The 18,070-nt window shown below is 36.4% G+C and overlaps 6 protein-coding genes and 1 pseudogene across 10 annotated transcripts; 4 read left to right on the top strand and 3 right to left on the bottom strand.

Annotated features, from left to right (window-relative positions):
* Window positions 1-1,251: 1,251 nt before the first annotated feature.
* Window positions 1,252-2,813, bottom strand: LOC104745832 (uncharacterized). Its single transcript, XM_010467190.3, has one exon. The coding sequence runs from the start codon at window positions 2,304-2,306 to the stop codon at window positions 1,470-1,472; it is 837 nt and encodes a 278-aa protein (XP_010465492.1). The 5' UTR covers window positions 2,307-2,813; the 3' UTR covers window positions 1,252-1,469.
* Window positions 2,814-6,773: 3,960 nt separating this feature from the next.
* On the top strand, window positions 6,774-8,537 carry LOC104745822 (lipid phosphate phosphatase epsilon 2, chloroplastic). 3 transcript variants are annotated; one of them, XM_087476022.1, is made up of 5 exons: window positions 6,774-6,863; window positions 7,092-7,396; window positions 7,550-7,778; window positions 7,863-7,936; window positions 8,034-8,537. In XM_087476022.1, exons 1-5 carry the CDS (start codon window positions 6,836-6,838, stop codon window positions 8,259-8,261), a joined length of 864 nt encoding a protein of 287 aa, XP_087332148.1. In that variant the 5' UTR covers window positions 6,774-6,835; the 3' UTR covers window positions 8,262-8,537. The 3 variants fall into 3 exon arrangements, with proteins under 3 accessions (XP_087332148.1, XP_010465481.2, XP_019094693.1); XM_010467179.3 differs by having other exon boundaries at window positions 6,775-6,863; window positions 7,553-7,778; XM_019239148.2 differs by lacking the exon at window positions 6,774-6,863 and having other exon boundaries at window positions 7,013-7,396.
* Window positions 8,484-10,914, bottom strand: LOC104745810 (mannan endo-1,4-beta-mannosidase 7). The gene is made up of 5 exons (XM_010467167.3): window positions 10,074-10,914; window positions 9,697-9,891; window positions 9,482-9,604; window positions 9,172-9,374; window positions 8,484-9,089 (listed from the first exon to the last, which is right to left on the bottom strand). Exons 1-5 carry the CDS (start codon window positions 10,404-10,406, stop codon window positions 8,642-8,644), a joined length of 1,302 nt encoding a protein of 433 aa, XP_010465469.1. The 5' UTR covers window positions 10,407-10,914; the 3' UTR covers window positions 8,484-8,641.
* A 33-nt stretch (window positions 10,915-10,947) lies between these two features.
* LOC104745802 (GTPase ERA-like, chloroplastic) lies at window positions 10,948-14,345 on the bottom strand. 3 transcript variants are annotated; one of them, XR_015572890.1, is made up of 10 exons: window positions 13,418-13,899; window positions 13,195-13,340; window positions 12,959-13,099; window positions 12,745-12,858; window positions 12,453-12,578; window positions 12,211-12,309; window positions 12,018-12,119; window positions 11,711-11,791; window positions 11,431-11,600; window positions 10,948-11,068 (listed from the first exon to the last, which is right to left on the bottom strand). XR_015572890.1 is itself a non-coding variant. In XM_010467158.3 (9 exons), the coding sequence occupies exons 1-9, from the start codon at window positions 13,803-13,805 to the stop codon at window positions 11,514-11,516; spliced, it is 1,284 nt and encodes a 427-aa protein (XP_010465460.1). In that variant the 5' UTR covers window positions 13,806-14,345; the 3' UTR covers window positions 11,326-11,513. The 3 variants fall into 3 exon arrangements, 1 of the variants encoding a protein (XP_010465460.1); XR_015572887.1 differs by lacking the exon at window positions 10,948-11,068 and adding an exon at window positions 11,258-11,341 and having other exon boundaries at window positions 13,418-13,928; XM_010467158.3 differs by lacking the exon at window positions 10,948-11,068 and having other exon boundaries at window positions 11,326-11,600; window positions 13,418-14,345.
* A 320-nt stretch (window positions 14,346-14,665) lies between these two features.
* Window positions 14,666-15,917, top strand: LOC104745786 (ABC transporter F family member 2; the record flags this gene model as incomplete). The annotated part of the gene is given in 3 exon segments (XM_010467138.2): window positions 14,666-15,239; window positions 15,242-15,297; window positions 15,366-15,917. Coding segments are annotated over 3 exon segments (1,038 nt in total), but the record flags the coding sequence as incomplete, so codon positions are not given.
* Window positions 15,918-15,980: 63 nt separating this feature from the next.
* Window positions 15,981-18,070, top strand: LOC104757669 (F-box/FBD/LRR-repeat protein At5g56420-like). Its single transcript, XM_087476077.1, has 3 exons — window positions 15,981-17,271; window positions 17,367-17,516; window positions 17,627-18,070. Exons 1-3 carry the CDS (start codon window positions 17,170-17,172, stop codon window positions 17,888-17,890), a joined length of 516 nt encoding a protein of 171 aa, XP_087332203.1. The 5' UTR covers window positions 15,981-17,169; the 3' UTR covers window positions 17,891-18,070.
* Window positions 16,429-17,055, top strand: LOC147949389 (F-box/FBD/LRR-repeat protein At4g00160 pseudogene; annotated as a pseudogene).

Raw genomic sequence — 18,070 nt, 5'->3', positions numbered from 1 at the left:
AAAAAGATGGATCGGCTCGATATCTGAGAATCCATATATGTCAAAAGAAGGGTAAAAGAAACCGACTTTTATTTTGGATGAGCAGAGATTACGGGACTTAGTGAAACCTAAAGTCACTTTTCTTCATAATTCTTCTGCGTGTGTGTCTCAGTGTCTGCATAAAAGTTACGTTTTTTTAAAAATACTTTTTGCCATTCAAAATAATTACACTATCATTGGTGCCGATACCCATCAGAAACACGGCCGCTTCAGCAAATTAATACTATTTCTTTATTTGATCTTTTTCTTCTTCTAATCTTATAGTTGAAGGCTACGAGATCACTGAGATGACTTACTAGACCATCAATCATTCCCATGAAGCATTTGAAACGAAGCTTCCTTCAATTTTTAATTTAATAATACTAGTAAAAACATTGAGTACCTTTTTCAATTGTCTTCAATCCCATTATAAACATTCACTAATATATTGTTAATTTTATTATATGATATTCGTTTTCTGATTGATATATATATAATATAACCGCGGCGCCTTAGCTATATGTGTATTGGTGTGTGTATGTGTCTACCAGTCTACGTTGTATTTCAATTTTATACACGGTTTCAATTTTTATCTGGATATTGCATCTAATTTGTAGATTTAATTACTGTGCAAATCTCATCTTGGCAAAAAAAAAAAAAGATGTATAAATCTCCACGCTTCAAAAACCCCTTTTTAGTCGTCTGAGTACATATAGATATTAAATCTTGCATGGTTAATAATTGCAGGCATGAGAGTTAGTCGGTGTAAAAGTCCAAAACGCCATTGTGAGCGAAATTTGAAGAAATCTAACATATATAAGGTTTTTTTTTTGTCATCAACTATGTAAGAAAGTACAGTAAGAAAAACTATTAAAGAGGCATAGCAATATGAATTGACAAAGTGACTGGCTCATATGTTTTAAGAAGTCATATATGCAGGTTTGGAAATCAAATTTTTTTTAAGTATGTATGGAACATAGGGTTTGTAGATAGATATTTGTTTATTTGATGCAGATGATTTTTGCTTTTAAAAGTAACCCGAAGGTTTCATATGGTAAGACAAAAAAGACAGACCTAAATCGATTGTTTCTTGGATAACACTAAAACTTGAAGAGAGAAACAAAAAAGAAAAGTTATGGGTAAAGTCATGATGGAATTAGAGAAGACAACATTTATACTTCAAGTTTGTATCATTAGACTTGAGGAAGTGACACTCACTGAGACAAGTAAAAATATACTAATATATATCTTTCATAATAAGCAACTAATTACTGTACATAAAGATGATTGATATTATTATTATACATGGAATATATTTTTTCTTAAAAAAAAAAGAAAAGAAAACAAGATTCCATATGGTCAAGTTTCCACAAAACTTTGGTTGTGTTGTTTGAAGTTGATTCGATAATACTATAAGAATACTGATGATGCCTTTTTATTTAAAGATATTATTAAGGCTTTATGTTATGGACAACGACGGCTAAAGATTCTTGACGACGAAACAATCTCTCTTTTGCTATGAAAGCTTCGATCGTTTTCTGAAACTCTTCGTTGCTCATATCATCTTCTTCTGGATCATCCCTTTCGTCCTCTTTTTGGTTCTCAATCTCCCTGACGATGCAGCACTTGTCTGTCTTGGATCTCTGTAAAGAACGTCGTTTTGTATTTGGACTACTACTCTGTTTTTCCGAAACGTCTGATTTGCTCCTTCCATAGACCTTACTACTGGGATGATCAATCTGTACGTGTGTAATATTCTCATCCGCGTTCAAATGAGTGACGATCACCTGTTTGTCGTGGTAGACAATTTCATCTTCATCTAACAGTTTGGATCGATTCTCTACGGATCTGACGAAGGCCTCATAGATTTCTGTTTCTGCGTTTGTTGTTGAGGAGGCGGCGGCGGGGGAGGCGGTTGTCTGATCGGAGGAAGACTTGGTGAGAAGAACAAGGACGATGGAGTTGCCGAGGAGGAAGACGAACAGAGGAGTTGATACAAGGGTGGCGATACGGCGGAGAAACGCTCCGGAGATCTGAACGGCGAAAGGAAGGCGCGTGAATGTCCAAAAGACGAGGAGGAGAGCCACGCAAACTTCAGCCGCACGGAAGAAACATCCGATTCGTCGGAAGCGGTTGAAACGCCGCAACGCCTTGGCTTTCTCTGCTTTCACGTTATCCAAATCAAACGAATCCATATTTGTTTTTTTTTTTTTTGAGAGAGAGAACACAAAGAGAGAGAGAGAGAAGAAGAAGATGAAGAATGGAGAAAAAAGTGGAGCAGGCTTCATCTCTCACATCTCTCTTTTATAGACTCCACTCTCTCTAAACCAGAGAGACTCTTTCACTTCTTTTTTTTCCTACAAATAATTGAACTTTTTCCCTCTCTTTTTTATTTTTATTTTTTATTATATTTTTTTTTGAAAAAGAGTTATATCTAACTTAGATATACATATTCCAATTATAATTCCCTATCTAAGACACCACTGGTCCCTATTTTATTATATTTATTCTTATACCAAGCAAAAACATACTTACCTAGCTACCAGTAACTTTCTAGAGTTTAGTTAATCAAGATCTCTATCTAAATTGTACAAATATATATATATTTTTTTACTAAACCGTTCATAGTCAAAATTATAACATCATACCAAAAGGTCATTTAAATTAGTAGTAAACGTATACATACAAACTAGCAGTTATACCTTATATAGGTTTCTTAGATAGACGAGTAATTGCAGAAGCAGATGATTCCAATTATAAAACAGAAGAACCTGTTAAACTTGAAAGTTAGGATTGATTTCAACCATATACACAGACTTTGTTTGCTATATAGTATAAAATTTAAAGTTAGAATACTTCACAAGTTTCAACTACTCATAATTATTATACAGCTGTTGTCAAATAAATAACAATGTAAAAACCAAAAATAAAATAAAAATTGGACCGAGCAAAATTGTGTAAAAAGTGATGTAATACAGAGAATCAAAAAATGTGTTTGGTTTCACGTGAGGCGTATGGCATCCGTATAAACCACCGCTCTCTTCAAGTGTACCGATTCGTATTTGCTTAACCCTTCCTCTTTCTCGTGCTTTTCACCGTTTCATTTATTGACTCTCAATTGTATGTTTTTTTTTCTTTACTGTAATCAATGCAAACTCTTTCTATAATAAGTAAATCACTGCAAAACTCTCTTACTCTGTCACTTAATACCTATCAAATTTTGATCACCATATTTTTTTTTCGGTTCATGACAATAATCATAGATTAGCGGGAAAATTTATGGTTTCTAATCAAATCCTACTAATAATAATGTCGAAAATAACAACAATTAATATTAACTTGTATTGAACGTACGAGGAGTAATATATAGCCCTTACGTGACCAGATGGGGATCGGGCATTTGACCGGGAGAAGAAAGTTCAACACCACATTACAACTATGAAACTTTTAATTGAGAAATTGACAAAAACTTGAGTACCAAAATTAAACCTGATGATTATTATAATAACGTGAGTAGATTAAGATTTCCTTATTATGATTGTTACAACGTGAATAGATTAAAGAATTCTTATATGATTTGTTGAATTTAATGGCAAGTGAGACTACTCGTTGACTCTTTCATTCATTCCCTTTACAACTAAAGAACGATGTATATACACTTAATTCCTTTATGAAGATATTTCTTTTGTTTGGCACTGATAGATATCGTTCAAAATTAGTGGCACTACTATGGAAACTCCTTTACCAAAAATATACTAGAATAGCTCGTTATCTTTTACAAGCTGAGGAATGATTTTTGTTATGTATATATAATAAGATAAACTAAAACTACGTACTACTGATCAATAAAATTTACACTTGTGAAAATAATATGTATTAGAATTACACTAAGAAAAATAAAGCTTCTAGCCAGAACATTAAAAATTGAAACCAGCCATAGTTCTTATAAATAATATCATAGCCAAAAGATCACGAAAAAGCATTTGAATGGGGGATGTTAATTATTTAGTATTGTAGTAGTTAATTGGAAAATAAGTTATAATCATAATAAAGAAAAAGTTAATTAATGGATAATACATGCTGGTTTGACCCATGATATCTATATAGTTCCCGCTGCTTCATTTAATGATCTGTTCTCTTTTAAAATATGCGCATGTAATACCATTCCCAAACGTATGATTCTTATTATATCCACACAGGGACGCACACTTGCACGCACGCACGCTTCGGTCGATTTGTATTAGTATAAAAGTTATGACTAGCTTAGCTACATACCTGTTCGTGCGTATTTTTATGTATAATAATATACTAACCAAAATTAAAAACTTGGTAAAAGTGTTGTACATATCATAGGAGGAGACGAGTAGGAAGTAGTAGGGCAGAAGATTGTTTCCTTGTTTGGGTCCTGATTCAAAAAACTTTGACCACTGTTAAAGCTATACGTTTGTCAGAGTGATAAGAAATCATCATGAATTTCAGGACTATCTGGTGCCACACGACACCGTATTTACTCCCTTTTTTTCAAACTTGAATATTTTATTTTTTTGAAGCTCACTCTCGAGTCTTCTCTTCGATTTCTGTAACAACACCGTGTATAACTGTACTTTGTAGATTGAGTTTGACAGAGCGATAGACGCATCATCACAACTTTTATATATCTACGAATATAAGTACTGTATCTGTATGTATTTAAAATATAAACGACACTCAGTTTTCACCTCCCAGGACAAGACGCTCTCGTGTGTGTCAAACCCACAATCCACAGTCCACACAGCCTTTATAACTTCAGTGTGTCTTCAGTTTATTTATTTACCTTGTGTAACTAAATTACCCATTATTAGCGGTTTACTTTTTCTGCATGTACATTGATGTAAATATACATTGATTATCGACGATTAGTTTGAAATTAAGTTTTTTAATATTTTTTTTAAAACAGAACATCAATAATTTTACGGATACAAAGGAATTTTTCTTTCCAAAACAAAACAAATTAAAGTGGTGTTTTAAAGAAAAGAGAACATGAACATACTTCACTTTAAAGTTTAAACCAAGAGACATATTGGTCCGATCGAGACGATATTCGTTGCTTTTGTGACTTATCTATGTTTATTACTAATCCACAACCAAAAGCCATAATCCAAAGTAATTATTAATTCTGAATTTAAAAAGTATAAATAATGTATAAGTGCAAGAGGAAAACTTTATGTGCGAGAGAATCTATTTACACATCAGCCTGAATGTATAAAAACAATAAAAGATAACCAAGAATATATTTTCTAAATATACGTATAGTAATTTAATTGGTCATCTTTTTGTTCGATGGTTTCTTTATTTTTATTTTTCCGCTTTGCAAAGTTTGTTAAGCATATTCGACCTCCAATATTATAATATACTACACGAAACAAATGTTATTCATGGCAATGTAAATATATGTCTAGAAAATTCCAAAATAATCAACAATGTTCTAAAACGATGAGACATTGATAATATTCTCAAAGAATAAACAAACGTGTACACGGCTTTCCCACCGTTGTTGTTTCCGATCATTATTATTCTTCGGGTTTCCAACAGTTCAACTTGTTAGCAAAATTTCATTTTCATTTTAATCTTTAACTTACAATTCTTTTTCCCAAGATAGCTAGCTAATTAACTAACTACATCCATCCATTGCCATTGGTTTAAATTTTGAAATAGTCCTCGGCGTTCAGGTATTCGGGTATTTTGGATATATGAGTTTAGAATCATTCGGTTAATTTACTATTTCGGTTCGGGTTCAGTTATTTTCGGTTCGATTCCGGATATACAAAACAGTGTAATTTATTTATAAAAAACTATTTAAATAAAATTTGATTATAATTTAAACAAATATATCTAAAATTTTCAATTTTGGTATAAATATATATGATATTTGTTTGGTTTTTTAGTTTAACTTTTATTACCTTATATAAATAATATGTATTGATATATTAAAACTTCGACATGGCACAGTGGCCACATCACACGCTCAAGATTGTAGAGGTCTCACTTTCGAGTCTCGACAAATACAATTTTTGAATACGAATTTGGTTTGATTCGGATAACCGAACGGTTATCGGTTTGGTTCGGTTAATAACCGATACCCATGAATAACTGAAACACTATCCAATCCGAGCCGAAATCGAACCGGTTTACTTTGAAGTGCGACATGTGTGCAATGCAAATGTTCATCTTCTTAATTTTTCTTAAATATATATATATATTTTTAATTGTAAATAATTATGATATTTTGTTTAAATTTATAAGACTTGTATACTTTTAAAAAACTTAAAAATATTGCATTCAATAAAAGTTTACACAAATATTACATAAAAGCATATTAAAAATAGATTACAAAATGATTCCATAAAAGTTTACACAAATATTACATAAAAGCATATTAAAAATAGATTACAAAATGATTAATTTTAGTTTTGATTTGTGTCAAACTTTCCCCATATATGCTCAACCAAATCAGCTAGAAAAAAAATAAAAAAACAGATATTATATATATTTTTAATTGTAAATTATTATGGTATTTTGTTTAAATTTATAAGACTTGTATACTTTTAAAAATATTACATTCAATAAAAGTTTAAACAAACATTTCATAAAAGCATATTAAAAATAGATTACAAAGTGATTAATTTTAATTTTGATTTGCGCCAAACTTTTCCTAGTTTGAACATAAGGAAAACAAACTAAACGATTATATATCATTGTCATGCATGTGTTTTGCCCCTCTCCCAACAGGTGGCGTGTGTAGTCTTCGGACTTCCCACCCCTCGCAGTGCTGTTCTACATGGAATCAAAATTGTTCTACGAACAGTGTTAGAGCTTTGTTCACGTATTTAGTTTTACAAATGAAAAATTTAGTTATTTAATTATTTTTAAAACTTCCAATATTTAACAAATAAATACAGTATAAAATATAAATAATAATATGCACTCGGTTTTCCCCGTTTAAAATCTAGTATAAATTGGTAATAAATAACACATATTATTATATTCTAAAGATTTTGACTTTTAGGTTGACTTTTCTGGTTTGGATATGGCAGCTTCATCATCATCATCACCTCTTCTTCTCCTCCACAAGCCAACCTGCAATTTCTATTTCGCTGCTTCCTCTGTTTCTTCTTACATCGCTTCTGCTCGATTTCGAATCTTCCCTTTGAATCGAAGAAGAAGAATAATCTGGTCTCTCTCTCGCTCTAATTCTATGGCCGATGATTTAGTCAAAGTCAATGCTCGCAGAGACGGCGAAGAACGATCTCAGGCGCTCGAGCAAGAGGCCTTCATCAATAATTCTTCGGAGATTCAGAACGACGCCGGCGGCGGGATTGAAGCCGTCGCTAATCGTCTGGTTGGTATTCTAATTCCCTGATGCACACAACCTGTTTGATGTAATGCCACCATCTCTATGAAAAAAATATCGAAACACAAAAGCAAAAGCTTGTTCCTTTTTCTCTTATGCGTTTTGGTTACTAATGAAAAGCTTCCACCTTTTGTAAAATAGCAGAGCAAATGGATTGTAGCTGGTCTATTTGGATCTGTTCTGCTTCTACGGCATGATGGTGCAGCTTTGTGGGCTGTGGTTGGATCAGTTTCGAATTCTGCGCTTTCTGTAGCTTTGAAACGTTTACTTAACCAAGAGAGACCCGTTGCTACACTGCGTTCTGATCCTGGGATGCCATCTTCTCACGCACAATCCATTTCTTTCATCTCTGTGTTTACTGTCTTGTCTGGTATACATACGGCCACAATTTTGATATCTGTTTCTAATTGCATTTGATCAACTCTTAAAGATCCGTTTACTCTTATTTTCGCAGTTATGGAGTGGCTTGGAACCAATGTACTCTCTCTGATCCTTAGTGGCCTCGTCCTCGCATTGGGTTCTTACTTTGTAAGTCTTCATATCATTTTCTGACATTGACTCAAGTTCAAAATTAGCAGAGGATCATATGAATGAAAACATTAACACTGATGTTATTTTTTGGTAGACATGGTTAAGGGTTTCTCAGAAGCTTCACACAACAAGTCAAGTGGTCGTAGGTGCGATCGTTGGTTCTGTTTACTCCACCTTATGGTATGTAAGTTGGAACTCACTTGTTCGTGAAGCCTTTACCTCATCATTCTCAGTACAAGTAGCTGTCTTTCTGGTTGCTGCTGCGTCTGCTTTAGGTTTTGCAGTATATGTGCTACTTAACTGGTTTAAAGATGACAGATGATAGACTGATAATTATCAGTACTTAGGATGTATAAGGAATGAAATTGTATGGAGGTGAGGTTTGGGGCTGATGTTTGCTTAATAGTCCCTCAGCCATCATTTTAGTTTGCCTTCCATTATATTGTTGGTCTTGTTATTAGATCATACGATTTAAAAGCTTTTCTGCTGAATTAACCCTTTTCACTGTGGTTTGGGAGTTTCTCAAAGGGTAACGTCTAAAAAATTGCCACACTAATTATTATTTTCTTTACTGAATAAAGTTCATTCCGGCCAAAAACTAAGTATATTATGAAATCTATCACTATTACTTTCTTGGACGAGCTGAGGTCCTTGAATTCGCTATAAGAGAGTAAATATTAAAAGTATAAATTAGTTTAGTCTTCAGTTTTTGATTTTGTGATGACCTCTTACTTGTCCGTGGCCTCTCGCTCTCTTCCATTTCTCCACATTGATCATCCTAGCAAATATTTTCCGAATCAAAGTCAACTTCCGCGATTGCTGAGCAATGACGTTAACCGTCGACGAGCTTTGGTTAAGTATGATCCCATACCCATCTTGAAAATTATCCATTCCATTTCCCAGAAGTTGCCAGAACAATCCTCCTGCTGCTGCACCGCCTCGTTTTGCAGACTCGTAAATCTTGCTGTACACGGTGTTGAAGACAATGTCTCTCTCTGCAGAGCTATAGCCTTGTTTCTTCATCGATTTACCAAATTCTGCTACTATAATGGGTTTGCGAAGAACGTTCTGTGCGTCTTGGATGTGTGCGTCGATCCATTTGTTCAAGAAATCCATTTTGAACTGCTCGCTTGCACTTGCATCTGTGAACCTGCAGAAGAAAATATAAAACATCAACGTTAAACCAAGTGATCTCACTGATTGGACAAAAACTAAAATCCTATGGAATTTACCATTCGTCAGGGTAAGAGTGAACCGTAGCAAAATCAATGCCGGGGATGCGGTTATTGGCGATGAAATCAGTTCCAAACTGGCCGGGTGGGTTTAGAGTCTTGCTTTGAGGTGAAGACTGACCATAGAAACCTTCGAGGCCAGCTTCAAGCAGATGGTTTCTGTCTAGTGATTTCACATGAGCAGCCATTTCAGTAATCCAAGCCTGTTATAATGGATAGAAAACAAACAAACAAACCAATAAGTCAGATCCCAAAAGGAAGAGTAGAAAAGTAAAAGAGTCATGGTGTGAAAATGTGTGTTAGGTGAAACCTGAATGGTTCTTCCGGTAGGATCTGAGGGGCAACGGGGCTCGTTCATGAGCTCCCAAGCCATAATAGTTGAGTCATCTTTGTAATGAACTTTAGTAAAAGTATTGAATCTATTGAGCACAGCCTGCAGGAGAAAACAAAAGCAATTACTTTTTCTTTGCTTTATACTTGAATCTTACACAGTGGAGAAGATTAAAAAAGGTCTGAATTAGAAACCGTGATATGGTTCTTGTAGAAATCTTTAACAAGGGAGTCAGTGAAGAAGTCGTCTTCAGAAGAAACGGGACGGCCTTGGCTTCGAGCCCAATCCACATATTGCTTCCTCCCTCCGAAGCTGTCGTAGTTATTGGCAAAGCTGAGTATTATCTTTATCCCATGGCTTCTTGCCTCAGCAATCGCAAAATCCAAACCCTTTTCACCACCATAAATGACAAAAGAAACAGATCAGAAACATCAAAAGAAAGTCTCAAAACATGGCTCCAAAAGCCACCGACTTTTCCAAATACAAAGTTTTGAGTCAATGAGTGTTGTTAAAAACAGTCAGATAGAAACAGAGAATCTTAAATTAAGTCTAGTGGAGGCAGGTAACGTACCTGAAACATATCCTCGTTGTAGGAGCCAGGGGAAGACTGAAGAGGTCTGTAACCGCCATCGCTGAAAGCCCATGTTCGAGCAACGGTCAAGCCATGGCGAGAGGCATCTTGGAGCGCGGCAGAGATCTTAGACCTTTGGGATGGATCGGCGGATTCGTACATGAGCCAATAGGCATTAAAGCCATTAGCGTAAAAAGGATAGCCATTGAGATTAAACTGAACACCTTTAGTCCTCACGAACCCATCATTCGGTAACGCATCTGCTCCTAACTCCAAAGAGCTTTGTTGGATCACGATTGCTAGAAATGTAATTAGACCCAGAAGCTTCTTCATCTTCTTCTTATTCTTTGCTTTCTCTTTCTCTTTACACTCTTGTCGCTGTGTCTTTCAGAGGGGGTGGAAGGGGTATTTATGGACTAATAATAATTAATTAATTGTATAACGGTTTTGGAAAAAGCATAATAACTCTCATTTAATTTAGTGTTATACACGCATACTCATGTAATGTGTGATGTTCGCATATCAAGTTCAGTGTGTAACACTTATAAAAAAAATGGTGTTAAAGTAATGTAAGCGAAGCAGGTGATTCCGCTAATTAGATCCCATTATTACCGGCAAAAGAAGTCGTAACCGTGAAACGAGCAAATGGATCCCACTTAACACGTAATCATAACCGTACACATGCTTTACTGCTTCACCCTCGGATCATGTTACACGTGTCAGCATTCTGTGTGGTTACTTAATACGGCAACCCACGCGTCTTCCGTTTCATGGATACTACACAGGGCCCTTGCCTTTTTTATTTTTTTTATGGGTCGGCCTCTCAGTTTCATTTAAAGTCGAAACTCTTCATCATGTGCCGTTGTTCTTTAGATTTTTCGGTTGAGTTGACGACAAAACACACGACATGTATTTATTGTGCAATCAGGAAAATTGTTTCCTTTTCGAGTGGACGCTTTAGTTTTTCTGCATCTTTTGACTCTGCTTTCAAACATCTGAAGTAGCACACACACCTTTTAATCAACAGAAGAAGAAGCATAGGCGCAATAAGCGGATCTAACTTACACCGACTCGATTCAAAGACCCAACCAAACACAGCATTTTACTCACTCTCCTTTAATTACGGTTCAGCTTTTCAATAAAGTAAAATTTAAATGTAATTGTTTAATTCTAAGTCTACTACCTGTGTGAAAATTAGATATATTCAATGGAACGTTAGTTGAACAAACTCTTAAAAGAAGAAAGAGTTCAATTTTCCAAAGGAATCGCTGGATTGAGAATAAAAACAAAAAAGCTAAACTGAGTAGTGGTATCGTCGGTTAAATACAAACAAAAAAAAGAGTGGGTAAACGCTAACCTGAGCCGCCGACTCATTTACACTTTTCCATTTATCTTCTTCTAGGCCCATTTGAAGACCATCACTACATACTGTACTATATACTACATAGCTCGGATCTGTCCTCCGTAGCCGTAGTACTTGAGAAGCCCCTCGTCTTGTCTCCAGTTCTCTTTCACTTTCACTTCCACCTTCATTCAACATTTTATCATCCACTCAAATTGGTAACTTAAACTTATACTTGAAATACCATTTTAATATTTTATGTAATCAGTCATATTCTATGCGTCTCTAAACGCACCTCGAGGAAGACTTTCTTCTGAAGGAAATCTTCAATGTCGAGCCGAGCAGCTGTGGCTAGTGTTTTCAAAGCCTTCCCTTCCTACAACATTGCATTGAAATCCATTCAGCCACATTAGTCAGCACTAAGCTTATCTAGTTGAGACCTTATTGCTTTTAGACAATCTTTGAACAGATCAGCTTTTAAACCCATATTGTCAGTTTCATCAATCATTGACAATGCACCTTTTGAATGTCCACAAATTTTTCTATCACGAATGCTCATCAGAAATTACCCACTTGACTGTTAAGGGTTTGTATATACTTACTTTTCCTATAAGGATGATCTTCTGAGAATTTTTATCCACAACCACTTCCACTTGAATAAAGTCTTTTGCAGACGGTCTAGTTTTGTAACTCAGCACGTTAACCTGTGGCGTTGAAGCAAGGGTATAACTACATAATTGATTAATAAGGCGACAGCTTTTTACAGGACTAAAAACACCAAACTTATAAATTTACCTGACAAGCATAAGGAACTTCATTTCGGTATTGCATAAAGATCTTCTCTCTAACAATCTCAGAGACAAAGAATCTCTCTGGGTGCTCGCTGACAATATCCTAGAAATCATATAGCCGTAAGACATTAGTGAAGTGAAGTGAGAAACACATAAACCTCAGAATATTAAGCAAATTAGACTACAAGCTCAGCTATCTTAGCAAGGAGAGGAATTAAACAGTGAAGCAGTGACTTGTTCAAATACCTTTGGATAATAAGGTGGGCCAAAGGGAAGTTTGGATAAAATCCACTCTTTTACATCCTCTATTCCGTGTCCATACTTGGCACTTACAGGTATAACTTCATCAACATCTGTAAATTTTTCATACCACTGCAAGAAGTTGTAGCATCTATTAAGCAAAGCACATACCAATACCATGACTCCAAATCTTGATCCCAAGTTTATAGTGAAGCATCACACACCAGCTCATTCTAGAATGGTGGGAGATTTAATAACAGGACACCATTACCAAAATAGTTACAATTGCATTACTCACCTCCAGTTTCTTGGCAATCTCACCAGGTTTGATCAGATCCTTCTTATTCATAACAAGCAACATAGGTGGCTTTTTTTCTAAATCTCCCAAACCCTCTTTCAAAACTTCTTCTATCTAGCACACAATTACCACCACCAGCATTAGGACAGACAGGTAAATAAAAATAACAAATCAGGAGGTATAAATAAACCAATCAAAAGACAGAGGAGCATACTGTAGCAGGCGTTTTACAAGCATCAACAAGAATAACAACACAATCAGCATTGATGGCAGCATCTCTGACATTCTTCATCATCATTGTATCTAACCTGTGCATCTTCTTCTCGATTACACCAGGTGTATCAAAGAGTATCATCTGCAAAAACACAACACACGCTTTGTATCAGTCGACATCTCAAAATTTCTAAATAATCAAACCCAAAGGCAAATTACTAAGATTATGGCACAAACCTGATACTCAGGGCTAGAACAAATACCAAGAATCCTATGCCTCGTGGTTTGAGGTTTATCTGTAACAATCGAAATTTTCTGACCAATCATTTGATTCGAAAGCGTGCTTTTCCCAACGTTAGGCATCCCCACCACCGCTACGTACCCTACTCACATCACCAGATTCAATACTAGTGTAGGGTTATTAATTAGGGAAGATAAGCAAAGAAAGAAAGAAACAAACCACTGCGATGAGTCCTATCAGGTGAGTGTACAAGCTCCTCCATCTCGTAATCGTCGAGCAAAGCCATGTTCCTGTCCGGTTTCATGCTCAGGGAGAGGAGACTGGCGTCGTCGATCTCCAATTGTTCTTCATCTTCTTCTAATTGTACTTGCTCAACCTCCATTTCGCTGGAGCTTCGTTGCCTAATCCATAGCTTCTTCGAGGAGGTGAGTTCCGTCCGGCCATAAGTAGTGCTACTGTTGTTGTGCGCCTGAAGATGCGATTTGGTTACTCTGCGCCGCCGACTACTATAGATAGGATAAGGAGAGAAATTAGGGTTTTCAACAACGGAAGTGGAGAAGAATTTGTAGCGGGAAAGGGTTGGCGAAATATGCGGAGAGACCGCCATTGTTGTCACTTTAGTTTTTCAAATTGATGATATCTCTCTCTCTCTCTCTCTCTCACTGGGTTTTTTCCTCACTGCTTGTTTTGTGATTAGCCAAGGAACCAAATGTGATCTTCATACGACGCCGGTTTAACTTTTTTTTCTTTTCTATTTGCACTTTCACCCTTTATTATGTACAATTCCCAATTTCAACCGTCATGTTTTTTCATGTTCAGTTATCCCCCTTGTTGAATCCAAGAATCAGCATATTACTCTCTGTGCGTAAGCAAACGCAAAGTAAAAGAAGAAAAAATCGGGCTAACAGCGCAGCCGGAGTGGGTGAGAGAGCGACTGAAGATTTCGCAAGGTTAGGGTTCTTCTCGATTTTTTCGTTTGGAGATTGTTCAATTTAGTTTTGGAATCAGGAATTGCCTGTTATAAGAGTAATCAGTAGTGAGCGATTCTAATGTAATTTCTCCGTTTCTAATGGCTAGGGACTTATTAGGATGTTCCTCTTGATTCTTCGTTTGGAATTTTGGAGGTTGCATTCTACAGAGATCGTTCATTGTTATCACTTTTTTTTTTTTTTTTTTTTCTTAGGCCATGTTTATAGGGATATCACATGGGGTGATCTAAGACCTTTTAAAAATCAAATTAATTGAACAGTAGCCATAAGATCAGCCCAATTGATCTTATTCTAGATCAGTTCTTGTTTGTGTTGATCTAAACGTGACGTGTCACACTCTCACGTAAAGCTTGGTTTCATTTTTTTTGTCGAGACATTTCTTTTTCTTCTTCTCTCGCAAACGGCGACAAGGCGAAACGGCGAGAGATTTGTGTTCTCATCACCGTCGTCTCCTCTGTCTCCTCGTTCCGGCCATTGAAACACCAAGTCGACCGATCTCCTCGTCTCCTCGTCTCCTCATTTCCTCGTGTCCACCGACCGATCAAACAATGGTGCGTCTTCGATTTCGTCAGGAGTGAGACTTGAAAACATTAGCAAGAGCTATGAAGGTGTGACGGTACTAAAGGATGTGACTTGGGAAGTGAAGAAAGGTGAAAAAGTAGGGTTAATCGGCGTCAACGGTGCGGGGAAGACGACACAGCTCAGGATCATAACTGGTCAAGAGGAACCTGATTCAGGTAATGTGATTTGGGCCAACCCCAATTTGAAAGTTGCGTTTTTGAGTCAAGAATTTGAGGTTTCGATGGGGAAGACAGTGAAGGAAGAGTTTATGAGTGCGTTTAAAGAAGAGATGGAAGTAGCAAGTAAGCTTGAGAAGTTGCAGAAGGCGATTGAAGAAGCTGTTGATGATTTGGAACTAATGGGAAGGTTACTTGACGAATTCGATTTGTTGCAGAAACGAGCTCAAGAGGTTAATTTGGATTCTATGGATGCGAGAATCAGTAAGATCATGTCTGAATTAGGGTTTGTGTCGGAGGATGCAGATAGGCTTGTGGCTCGTTTAGTAGTGGATGGCAAATGAGAATGTCACTTGGGAAGATTTTGCTTCAGGTAAAATAATGAGAAATAGAGATTCTTTTTAATTTTGTATTGAAGCTAATGTGTGATTATGTGGACAGAGTCCAGATTTACTGCTTTTGGATGAGCCAACGAATCATTTGGATCTTGATATTATTGAGTGGCTTGAAAGTTACTTGAATAAGCAAGATGTGCCTATGGTCATTATATCACATGACAGAGCGTTTCTTGATCAGTTATGTACCAAAATTGTGGAAACTGAAATGGGAGTGTCGATGACGTTTAACATTTTGATTCATTGGTTTTGTAAAGCTAGGAAGTTTGATGATGCTAGGAAGATGATGGATTTGATGAAGGTTACTGAGTTTACTCCTGATAGCACTTGCAAAATGTTGGTAGAGGAGCTTGATAGGAAACACATGGCAGAACCAAAAGACAAGATTCAGAGTTTGGTTCAGTCAAAAACTGTGACTTACGCAGTCCTATTTCTGTTGTTTCGTAGAGATTAGTAGAGTTTGGAGCCATGGCTCAAAGTTTTGTTTTCTTTATCTGTGGAATGATATTATACTCTATAGCAGACTCTCTGTTTAGATCTCAAAGCATGTTTTACCTTACTGAAATGAAATGAATTTGCATGTTTTACCTTACTGAAATGAAATGAATTCACACGGACTGTGTACTGTTTGATGAAGCAAATCAATGGATGACAATACATCAATGTCTAAATTGGGTATCTTGTTTGGCTAGAAACCGATATGAATTACCAAGAAACTAGAGCAATCCGAATAGGAATTGCTTCAGTCGTAAATACTAGCTAGCACAGTACAAACACAACAACAAATTGAGGCACTTATGCATATCGATTAAACATTCTTAAATTTCTATAAGAATATTATATTATTAAATCTTAAGATCTTACACATGTTCTCCCAACAGCCTAAAGTTACAACAACATTGCTGTAGCAATTTCTCATTCTCTTCTTCCTTGGGATAATTACCATCTGCTTCTTCTGATTAGTCAATGACCAGGTTGAATTTTTAAGTCCAACATGTCTTGTTCATCTTTTCCTACTTTGATTTGCAGAGTCCGGTACTCTCAAGGTGAAACTTGTTTTATTGAATCAAAAGCTTTGGTCTTGGAGTTGTTTGTGAAATTGACCATATATGGAAGAGGAAGACAGCTTTAGTCGGTTGCCTGATGATTTGCTCATCAGAATCTTGTCCTTTGTCCCAATCAAAGAAGCCGTGACTACGAGCATTTTTTCAAAACGATGGCGTCCTCTTTGGAAATTGTTGCCAAGGCTGAAATTTCGCACCGTGTATTATAAGGCCGATGACTATTGGAGATGGAGATTGTCATCGGATTTTGTCTTTGGGACTTTGCTGTCAAATAAGTCACCAATTCTAGAAAGTTTTCATCTCATCAGAGATTCTTCTACATGGAGCCCTTTGCAGATTGCATTGTGGGTTAGCTTTGCAGTTGATCGTTATGTGCGTGATCTACTGCTAGATTTGAGCTCGGGGCCTATAAGATTGCCGAGTAAGTTGTTTAGATGTGAAACACTCGAGACCTTGGAACTAGATGGTATGAAATTATTGGAAGTTCCTTCTCGGGTTAGTTTTCAATCCCTTAAAAAGTTGTGCCTTATCTGTGTCACGTACCCAAACGAGGAATCTTTCGTCAGGCTTATATCTAGTTCCCCTGTTCTTGAAGATTTGCTTCTGCTGAATCCGGATGGCGACAATATAGAGAGACTTTTACCATTAATGTGCCTTCCCTTCAGCATTTAACCTTTAGTACAGATGTGATATCTAATAAGCTGTTTGTTTGTGATACATTGTCATTCTTTGAAAGAGTTGCAAGTGGGAAATGACTATGGTGAAGTACATTTTATTGGTGATATAATGCCCGAGCTTGTGAAGGCAAATTTTTGGATTTGTGATAGCAATGTTTTCAAGTCTCTTACCTCTGTCAAACTTCTTCGTCTGACCTTTCCAGACTATAAGGTAAGTCACTCGTCTCCTTTGATTTGGTTCTAACACACTTTTTCAAACCGTCTCTGACTTTTGATTTGTCATCATTATATTTTTTTCTTTTATAGGCCCCGTATCATTGTGGTACCATTTTCTCTCAGCAGCTTGTGTGTTTGGAGTTCTGCGGACGATGTTACAACTGGTGGAATTTGCTTGTAAATGTGCTCCAACATTCCCCTAGACTACAGATTCTCACGTTAGAAGATTGTTATAGTGAGGTACTTTCATTAATTACCCTAAGAGTGAAAATTCCTACGTCGATATTTGGTTCCCCGTTTTGAGGTCTAATCTTAATGCACTGTCGTATTTCTACATCATTTGATCACAGAATGTGTGGGGAGATAGGGAATTTTGGATTCAGCCGAGTTGTGCTCCTGAATGTTTGTACCATCTCAAAACCTTTGAGTGGATAATGTATCAAGGAAGTCCAATACAAAAAGCCAGTTATATTCTGAAGAACGCAAGGCGATTAGTTACTGCAACTGTCTCCCTTGACCCAAAAATGGTAAGCGAACAGGCGTTTGAGGAATTGGAATATGAAACCAGGGGTTCAAGAGCATGTGAGCTTACATTGTGCTCAACTGAGGAGTAACTGTTGAATGTGTGGCCTTATATCAGAAGCCATTATAGCTTCTGATCCTTAGCTTATCTTCTTGTGGTTTGTGATATATCAAGAACTAGTTGTTTTGTTAGGGATCTTCTCTCTTATTTGCTCGCCATTATAGCTTCTGATCCTTGCTTATATCTCTGCAATTCCCAATTTCAACAATCA

The sequence above is a fragment of the Camelina sativa genome, chromosome 2 (genome assembly GCF_030686135.1).
Source record: "Camelina sativa cultivar CO46 ecotype springtype chromosome 2, ASM3068613v1".
Taxonomy (NCBI): domain Eukaryota; kingdom Viridiplantae; phylum Streptophyta; class Magnoliopsida; order Brassicales; family Brassicaceae; genus Camelina; species Camelina sativa.
The sequence above is the reverse complement of the archived record's forward strand: the minus strand, read 5'-3'. Positions and strand labels throughout refer to the sequence as shown.

Bases quoted from the DNA above. Each gene is read 5' to 3' on its own strand.
- LOC104745832 (XM_010467190.3), bottom strand. From the start codon at position 2,306: ATGAAGCCTGCTCCACTTTTTTCTCCATTCTTCATCTTCTTCTTCTCT.
- LOC104745822 (XM_087476022.1), top strand. From the start codon at position 6,836: ATGGAATCAAAATTGTTCTACGAACAGT. The intron at 6,864-7,091 runs GTTAGAGCTTTG...TGGATATGGCAG, and splicing joins AAAATTGTTCTACGAACAGT to CTTCATCATCATCATCACCT. The intron at 7,779-7,862 runs GTATACATACGG...TTATTTTCGCAG, and splicing joins TGTGTTTACTGTCTTGTCTG to TTATGGAGTGGCTTGGAACC.
- LOC104745810 (XM_010467167.3), bottom strand. From the start codon at position 10,406: ATGAAGAAGCTTCTGGGTCTAATTACATTTCTAGCAATCGTGATCCAA. The intron at 9,892-10,073 runs GTACGTTACCTG...GGTGGTGAAAAG, and splicing joins ACAACGAGGATATGTTTCAG to GGTTTGGATTTTGCGATTGC. The intron at 9,375-9,481 runs GTTTCACCTAAC...CCATTATAACAG, and splicing joins CTACCGGAAGAACCATTCAG to GCTTGGATTACTGAAATGGC.
- LOC104745802 (XM_010467158.3), bottom strand. From the start codon at position 13,805: ATGGCGGTCTCTCCGCATATTTCGCCAACCCTTTCCCGCTACAAATTC. The intron at 12,120-12,210 runs GTAAATTTATAA...TCAACGCCACAG, and splicing joins AAGTTCCTTATGCTTGTCAG to GTTAACGTGCTGAGTTACAA. The intron at 11,792-12,017 runs GTAAGTATATAC...GCAATGTTGTAG, and splicing joins AGATCATCCTTATAGGAAAA to GAAGGGAAGGCTTTGAAAAC.
- LOC104757669 (XM_087476077.1), top strand. From the start codon at position 17,170: ATGCCCGAGCTTGTGAAGGCAAATTTTTGGATTTGTGATAGCAATGTT. The intron at 17,272-17,366 runs GTAAGTCACTCG...TTTCTTTTATAG, and splicing joins TGACCTTTCCAGACTATAAG to GCCCCGTATCATTGTGGTAC. The intron at 17,517-17,626 runs GTACTTTCATTA...ATTTGATCACAG, and splicing joins TAGAAGATTGTTATAGTGAG to AATGTGTGGGGAGATAGGGA.